This window comes from Penaeus japonicus, unplaced genomic scaffold (assembly GCF_977035675.1).
Source record: "Penaeus japonicus unplaced genomic scaffold, GWHDUDI00000001_assembly GWHDUDI00000025, whole genome shotgun sequence".
NCBI lineage: Eukaryota > Metazoa > Arthropoda > Malacostraca > Decapoda > Penaeidae > Penaeus > Penaeus japonicus.
The window spans coordinates 15,212,822-15,221,780 of NW_028234427.1; the positions used below are offsets into that span (position 1 = coordinate 15,212,822).

General features: G+C 36.4%; 1 protein-coding gene across 1 annotated transcript in view; it reads left to right on the forward strand.

Annotated features, from left to right (window-relative positions):
• LOC122266591 (uncharacterized) overlaps positions 1-8,678 on the forward strand; it is an 11,071-nt gene extending 2,393 nt beyond the window's left edge. The window contains exons 3-10 of the mRNA XM_086551719.1: positions 251-274; positions 420-494; positions 580-924; positions 1,101-1,347; positions 1,433-2,463; positions 2,586-3,271; positions 3,665-5,419; positions 8,616-8,678. Coding sequence (XP_086407845.1) covers positions 251-274; positions 420-494; positions 580-924; positions 1,101-1,347; positions 1,433-2,463; positions 2,586-3,271; positions 3,665-5,419; positions 8,616-8,678 — 4,226 coding nt within the window. The remainder of the gene's footprint in view (positions 1-250; positions 275-419; positions 495-579; positions 925-1,100; positions 1,348-1,432; positions 2,464-2,585; positions 3,272-3,664; positions 5,420-8,615) is intronic.
• Positions 8,679-8,959: the final 281 nt, after the last annotated feature.

Here is an 8,959-nt window from a genome sequence, read left to right on the forward strand (position 1 = left end):
GTTTTTTATTTTACGCTTATTTACTACAAGAAAGACATGTATAGTTTATGTTACACCATTTGTCAAGTGTATGTATTTCCATTATGAAGACTATGCATTGAAACAGAAGTGTAAATCATTTTACATCAATATAATTTTCTGAATAAATTAGCAGACGCACAACAACACCACGTGTTAAATGGCCAGCCCAAAGAACATTTATATTTACTGCACGAATGTGTCAAGAAAACCCCACATTTTTGGTGCCCAGACCCGGGAATAAGATCCCAACAAGGTAAAGAACATAATAAACTAGTTTCAGTGCAGTGAATATAAGATGAAGAAGATAAAAAAGGCAAGATGTGCGTGCAAGGGCTGGTTGACACGAGCGTCTGAGGCCATATGTGATATCCTTGCTAAACCCGATGTCACATTAATAGAATTAGAACACGCCATCAAGCAATATGATAAGAGACTAGAGAAGTTTGACGAAGTACAAGAAAAATATGAGTGTTGTAGAAGATAGTGCACTCGATCAAGTATTGGATGATGCCCATGAATTTCGAACACAGTGTGCCAAATTTAGGATACTATCTGAAGCCAAAGTTAAAAAAATAGTAGCGGCCGACGCGCAAGATGTAGTGTCCCAAGATAGTCAAGCAGCTGTGAACGTCAAGTTACCCAAGTTAGAGTTACCCAAGTTTTCGGGTGATGTTATTCAGTGGCAGTCATTCAGGGACCAGTTCATTTCCCACATTGATACAACTGACATTCCAGTAATTAGCAAGTATGCATATTTATTGTCACTGCTGGAAGATGCCAAGAATGTGGTTAAAGGATTGGCCCACACAAGTGCCAATTGTCAAGTGGCATGTAATCTTCTGAAGGAGAGATATGGCAGGAAAGAAAGAATCATCTTTACCCATGTCCAAGCTCTTCTGAATGGTAAACTTAGCATAAGTGCAAGTGGTTAAAAGACAGTGACGCAGCTGTGGAAGCTTCGTGATGAAATTCTTACACACGTCCGCAGTTTAGAAGCATTAGGCATCACTGGGAAGCAGTGTGAAGTGTTCCTCACTCCGATTATCCTCTCCCGTTTGCCTCACGACCTGCGGCTAGAGATGGGGATGGACATGAGAGTGATTTAGACTTTCTCCTCGACTTCCTGTATAAGGAGATCTCAAGATTAGAGCGGTCCGAAGCCTTCAGAGGAAAGAAGAATGTTGCTGAGGGAAAGACCGAAAGTAGTGCCCCCAAGGAGAAGAAGTTTTCTACTGCAGCCCTTCATACCTCGTCTAAGCAAGAACCTCCTGTCTGCTGTTTTTGTAAGAAGAAACACAAGCCTGAAAACTGCTTCAATGTGCAGAAGTTAAGTGGACAGGAACGAAGATTAGAAGAAGATTAGAAGTCTAGGTGTCTGCTTTAAGTGCCTTAACAGTGGACACTCTTCAAGATTCTGCAAGGCTCAGATAAAGTGTGCAAGCTGCGAAGGAAACCACAATACCCTCATGTGTGGCGTCAAACTGGACTTTAGCCCAAGACAAGAAGAAGAAGTCAACAAGGGTCAGAAGTCGGACAACGTAACACTCATGTCTAGTCAAGGTGGTAGTTGTACAGTCTTACAGACAGCCAAGGTAAAAGTATGTGGTACTGATGGTAGGGTTGTTACGGCTAAAGTGTTGTTTGATAATGGGGCTGATAGAAGTTATATAAGTAGTAGTTTTGTTAAGAAATGCAAACCACAATGGCTAACCAGTAACCCAATTCCCTATTCTAGTTTTGGGGGTCACAGTGCTGGAAAAGATGAACATAGAAATGTTTTCAAATTAAGTATGTTAGATAAAGATAATAATGTTGTTCCTGTCATTACAGCTGAAATTCCTAAGATTTGTCAGCCTCTTGTGAGACCTGTTGTGCCTAACCATGTGTTAAATTCTTTCTCCCATGTTGAATTAGCAGATGATTACAACAGTGCCTCCCCCATGGTGATAGATGTGTTAATTGGTCTTGATTACTACTGGACATTAATTTCAGCAGCAGATGCCATCCAGAAGGAGTGTGTTGTGGCCATGAGGTCCATCTTTGGGTATGTGTTTTCTGGAAGGTTACCTGAGTCTGCTCACACCACCTCCAGGTATTCTGGAACACGGCTTTTGTGTATTTCCCCCCTGTCTGATTCTGACTTGTGTAAGTTTTGGGATTTAGAAACTGTTGGAATTAAGACAAAGGAGGCAGTGCAAGATAATAGTGACTCAAAAGTAATGCAGGAATTTAAGAATACTGTACAGTTTAAAGCTGATAGAAACGAGGTTGCACTGCCGTGGAAGAATGATTCAGTCAAGGAAAAACTCATAAATAATGAAATTATTGCGAGGAGGAGACTTAATAGGTTACAACTGAAGCTTGATAAAGATAAAGAATTAAAGAAAGATTATCTCAAGGTGTTGGCTAGTTATAAGGATGAAAACATAATAGAAGTACCTAGTAATGAAATTTCAAATGTAAATCCTGTATACTACATGCCTCACTGTCCTGTGATAAAGCCTCCTGCTTTAATGGTGTTTCTTTAAATGACTGTCTTTATTCTGGCCCTTCACTTAACCCAGATTTAGTTGAAGTTTTAGTACGCTTTCGTCGTTGGCCCATTGCTATAACTGCAGATATAAAGAAGGCATTTCTGCAAATAAATGTACGCAAGGAAGACAAGGATATGCATAGGTTTTTGCTGCCTAAAGAGGATGGCACCATAAGACACATGAGGTTCAATCGTGTTCCCTTTGGCAATACATCTAGTCCCTTTCTTTTGAATGTCACAATCAAAACCCATCTTGCTAAGTATCCTCATAGTAAAGTAGTCCAAGAACTAAAGACTGATATGTACACAGATAATTGGTTGAGTGGGGCAGATTCAGTTAAGGATGCACATGATAAATTCTGTGACGCACGTAGTATACTGGCAGATTGTAGCATGGATCTTACAAAGCTAGTTTCAAACTGTATGTCATTTACTTCTAAGTCAAAAGATGGTGTGTATCACATACATGATGGTGATGAGTCAAGTAGTGTGTTAGGGTTGAGGTGGTGTAATGTACAAGATACCTTCATTGATTGTAGAAAACCTGATGCCAGTGTAGAAGTAGCCCACACCAAACGAAGTATTCGAAGTATAATAGCAAAGATGTTTGACCCTTTAGGTCTTATAAGTCCATTCATCATGTATGGTAAAATTCTATTCCAAGAGGTGTGGAAATTAAAGTTAGATTGGGATGAAGAATTGCCCTTAGAGTTAAAAGTAAAGTTTCAAAAGTGGATTCATAGTAGTCAGTCTCAATGCATTTCACGTGGATAGAAGTTATTTTCCAGGTATGCTTTGGGGAGATCTTAAGGATAATATTGAGTTGCACGGGTTTGGTGATGCCTGAAAAGGGATATGTCGCATGTGTGTATCTCCGTGTACCTGTGGACAATGGCTCATTTAAGGTCTCATTAGTTATGTCTAAGTAACGTGTTGCACCAATAAAGGCATTAACATTACCACGATTAGAGTTAATAGGTGCTCTCTTGTGTAGTAGATTACTAATCTTGTAAATTTTGTAAAAAACTCCCTACATTTAGACAGTAGAAATAAAGTTATGTGTTGGAGCGACTCCACAATTGCCTTGTCATGGATCAAAGGTGACTTAAGCAAGAAGATATATTTGTTGCAAATAGAGTAAAGGAAATTAAAGAGTTCGCATCACCAGAGTGCTGGCAGCATTGTCCTAGTGATGAAAACTCTGCTGATGTAATGACTCGTGACGTGTTGGCAGACAAACTTGCTCATAATAGTCAGTGGTTGTATGGACCTCCTATGTTAGCCAGTGTCCTTTGTCATGATAAGGAAGATGTAAAACAAATCTTAGATTTAGAAGTGCCCTGTACTACAAGTGTACCTATATGCCTTAGTGTTCAAGTGACACACTCTCCCTTGATAGATTTAGAGAAGTTTAGTGAATTAGAAAAGGCCTTAAGGGTAACAGCATATGTGTCAAGATTCATAGATAATTGTAAAGGGAGGAAGATGCAAGGTCCCCTCACTGCTGAAGAAATAGAATTGGCTAGTTTGAAATTAATATACAATATACAGCAGGAAGCATTTGCAAATGAAATTAGGCTTCTCTCAAGCAACAAGACTCTTCCTCTCAGCTCAAAATTAAGAAAGTTAGACCCATTCATTGATAACAAGGGATTGCTTAGAATCAAAGGTCATCTCGAATTCTCAGAGTTAGACTATGACATAAAACACCCTTTCATAATTCCCAAAGGTAAATATGCTAAGCTCTTAATCAAATTTCAGCACAAATACTTAAAGCATGCTGGTGTGGATAGTGTGATATCATCCATACGAATTCAATTTTGGACTATTAGTGTAAGGAAATTAGCAAAGACCATAGTAAAGGAATGTTTGATTTGTCGTTGGCTTGATTCTAGACCCTGTAGTCAACCTGTAGCGCCACTGCCCAAAGAAAGAATAACTACTCCCAGGCCCTTCAGTGTAACGGGTTTAGATTATGCAGGCCCCCTCTTTTGTGCTGATTTCCCTGACAAGAAGTTTTATGTTTTATTGTTTACCTGTGGTGTAGTAAGGGCCATTCATCTTGAACTTGAACTTACAGAATCTCATTCTTTGTATGATTGTACCTTTATGGCAGCTAAAAGTGAAATAGTGGACATGTATGGACATCTAGCCCCCAAATGGAAATTCATAGTCCCTCGATCCCCTTGGTGGGGTGGTTGGTGGGAACGTCTCATTAGATCTGTCAAACTTGCCCTACGTAAAACTCTAGGTCTTAATTATATAAGTGTCCGTGAACTAGAAACTGTACTTGTTGAGATAGAGGGATGTATTAACTCTCGACCCTTGACAAATGTAAGTGAAAACCTAGACCCTCTCCACTACCTCACTCCCTCCCATTTCATTCTTGGATGTAACCCTCATAGCAAACCCTCAGTAGAAATTGCGTCATGCAATGTAAATGCCGAAGACTTGAATGAGAGGGCAATAGTGCAAAATGTAAAGATAGAACATTTTTGGAAGGTGTGGAGCAACAATTACATAACTAATTTGCCTAATGTTGTAAAGGGTTTTACTCAAAATTGTAAGTTGTCTAAAGGAGATCTTGTATTAATCAAAGAAGATAATATTCCTAGACTAAAGTGGCCTATTGGAATAATTGTTGATATATTTCCGGGTAAAGATGGAATTATAAGAAGTATAAAGGTAAAAACTAAGAAAGGTGAAGTGATTAGACCCATACAAAGAGCATATGATTTAGAGATAAGTAAACATGAGAATATGTCTGCTCCTGATGAAGTAGCAAAATTTGAGGATGTTTCAAGTGATAACATTCATTGTGATGTAGATTTAACTGATGGAAGTATTAAAGTACCCTTAAATAATGTAAGTGATGAAGTACCTAGAAAGTCTAGGACGGGTAGAGTTATTATAGCTCCAATTAAGTTAGATATATAAGTCAATACAGAATTATAAACTGTGTATATTGCACCAAAGTGTCGTTTAATTATGTTGAAGATAAGAAACTACTGTTTTGTTAATGAAGCAACAAATGTAGTCCTTTAAGTGCCAAAGGATTTGTTATTAATTGTGATAGAAGAAGTGATTTATTTTTGAATTATTTGTAAGTAGCATACCTTATTAAGAAGCTTAAGGTAAGTGTAAAACATTGATTTATTGTATAGGCGGCTAATCGCCCCCTATGGCCGGGAGAATGTTAAATTTAGAAATTAAAAAGTTTATCTAAGTCCCCCCGAACGGCGGGTCCGTTTTCTTTGACATACATAATGTCTCCCATGTTCCACCAATATTTGATGTTTTTATTTTACGCTTATTTACTACAAGAAAGACATGTTTAGTTTATGTTACACCATTTATCAGGTGTATGTATTTCCATTATGAAGACTATATATTTTAACTGCATTGAAACAAGTGTAAATAATTTTACATCAATATAATTTTCTGAATAAATTAGCAGACGCACAGCAACACCACGTGTTTAAATGGCCAGCCCAAAGAACATCTTTATTTGCTGCACGAATGTGGCAAGAAAACCCCACAACTATCATTATTTGTTAATACCAATATTATCATCGTTATCATTATCATTACGTAAAGTCTCCCATCTGCTTCTTCCCCGCGTACTTTGCGCTCCTCACCTACTCTTCTGTGCAACCTGTCTACCATTTCACTACTTTTTCAGCTTTTCTGTCTTCTTCTCTCGCTCTTCGTTCCCTCCTTGTTTCCTTCCATTCAGCTTTCCAACTGACCTTTTCTCTTTTCGTCTAGGACTGAGTTTATCATGACGCGATAATTGTATCTGATTTAACTCTGATGAAGATTTTATCTTAACGCGCTAGTTACTTCCCTTTATTGACAAAGTTATTCTGTCTCGTTTATACCTTTGCCTCATTTCCTCGTCTTCTGATCTCATGCATTTTCCCCCTCGTTTCTTACTTTCCTGTTCTTTCGTTTATGCCCTTTGCTTGCTTTCCCCATTTTCACCTTTCTGCTTGCTTTATTTCATTCGTTTTCGTTCGATTTCCTGCCCTTACTCTCTTCTCTCTACCCCTATCCCCTACCCAGCTCCCATATCATTACCCTTGACACTGTTTTCACGAACCTGCACGTGCTCCAGAGGGCGGCGCTTATCACTTCACAGAGAATCTCGGTCATGCAAACATTCCATACACACATAGAGCTGCCGAACCATGCTCATATTCATGTTATTTTGGTATTATATCTCTGAGGAGAGTGTCTTACTCAATTTCATTTATTTCATCCGAGTGTTTCGAGCCACTCGGGCTGCGAATGTTGTGACTTAATGGTTATGAAAGTGTTTATTCTCAGTGCATTGGAATCCTCAATGTCTCTTATCCTTTAACCAATCAAAAAAATCTAAATCATGTTTGTTTTCATTTTTATTATTATTTTTTATGACTATTATTTGTTTACCTATCTCTTTACTAGATTAAACTTTTAATCGTTATATTTTGATAACTACAACTTCAATCGATATGATTGGTATTGTAATATAAAGTATATAAGGCATATATGAATAGGCATGTTTATATATATATATATATATATATATATATATATATATATATATATATATACAATATATACAGGCATACATATATATATATATATATATATATATATATATATATATATATATATATATATATATATAGGCATATATGAATAGGCATGTTTAAATATATATATATATATATATATATATATATATATATATATATATATATATATATATATATACAATTTATACAGGCATACATATATATATATATATATATATATATATATATATATATATATATATATATATATACATATATATGTATGTACATATATATGTATGTACATATATATATATATATATATATATGTATATACATATATAATGTATATATATATATATATATATGTATATACATATATAATGTATATATATATATATATGTATATACATATATAATGTATATATATATATATGTATATATATATATATTTGTGTGTGTGTAGGGGGTGGGGGTTGTGTGTGTGTGTGTGTGTGTGTATGTGTGTGTGTGTGTGTGTGTGTGTGTGTGTGTGTGTGGGTGTGTGGTTGTGTATGTGTGTGTGTCTGTGTGTGTGTGTGTGTGTGTGTGTGCGTGTATGTGTGTATATATATATGTATGTATTATTTATATCTGTATGTATTATTTATATCTGTATCAATTATACTTCTTGATACAATTAATGAAACATCCACCGAGTCACCTAACCTATGGGAGATGCTAAATCACTAAACTCAAGCAAGTGCACCTATCAGTTTCCCAGGAAAACATTTACTTAAAGCTTAATCCCACAAGCTGCAACCTCAAAGCTGGAGGCGAAACTTCTCAGCCACAAAATTCTCGATGTCTCTGCGGGCTGAGTTTGTATGTCATTAGTTCAGTTTATAAAACTATGTCACATTCAGCATTTCGTAAAATCACCGCGAAGGACAAAATAGGTCATCATTGGATCTAATATGATCTAATGAAATCTAGAGGTATTATAGGCTCAGTATATATATCATAGGCATTTCATTATACACAATATTAAGATTTGGAATTCCATTACGGAGATTATTTAAGTAAGTGTTTATCCAAAGCGATAGGATTCAAAGAAAACGAAAGCGCTCGATTGGATTCAAAGAAAACAAAAACTTTTATAGGGGAAACTATGGAGATAATTAAGAAGCCGTAATAACAACACGCCAATGAAATCAAGACCCTGTTGAATATTCATAGAAAATAACAATAAACCATCGCAGCGTTATGAAAAAAACGAGTTATAGTAGAAGAACCAATCATTCAAAATGTAAGTAAATATATCTGTATTAACGATTAGTAGCGTGGCCATGGGGATGATATATCGCGAACCACGTGTAATGACTCCTTTTTTAAAAATAGGTCTTGCATTTTTTCCAAGAACAAGTAAAACAAAGATATGACATTCACAAAAAACCTCTGAGGTCACATCAATATGTGTTTTTATGGTAACAGTATAAACCTCTGATATCACACAACAGACTTCCAGGCACTGGTGTACCCAGGTGTCTATCACGGAGACAGCTGATTATGGGAGTCATTGAGCGAGCACTTCGAGCCCATATTACTAATGGGTTAGGGGAGGGGTGCTGTGAGCACGAGATTTCGAAAATGGGCTGATTTCAATTGCGTACGCGTACTGAACTGAAACCTCACTTCGCCAAAATGCAAACGTTTGTACTTCAGATCCGACTTATGATCACGAAAACAATAGGCATGTTCGCATATATTAATCTTACCATATATCATATATAAGTGTTACCTAAATGCTTGTTAGCTATCTAGATTTTGGCGTTGTGGTATTATATATATATATGTATATATA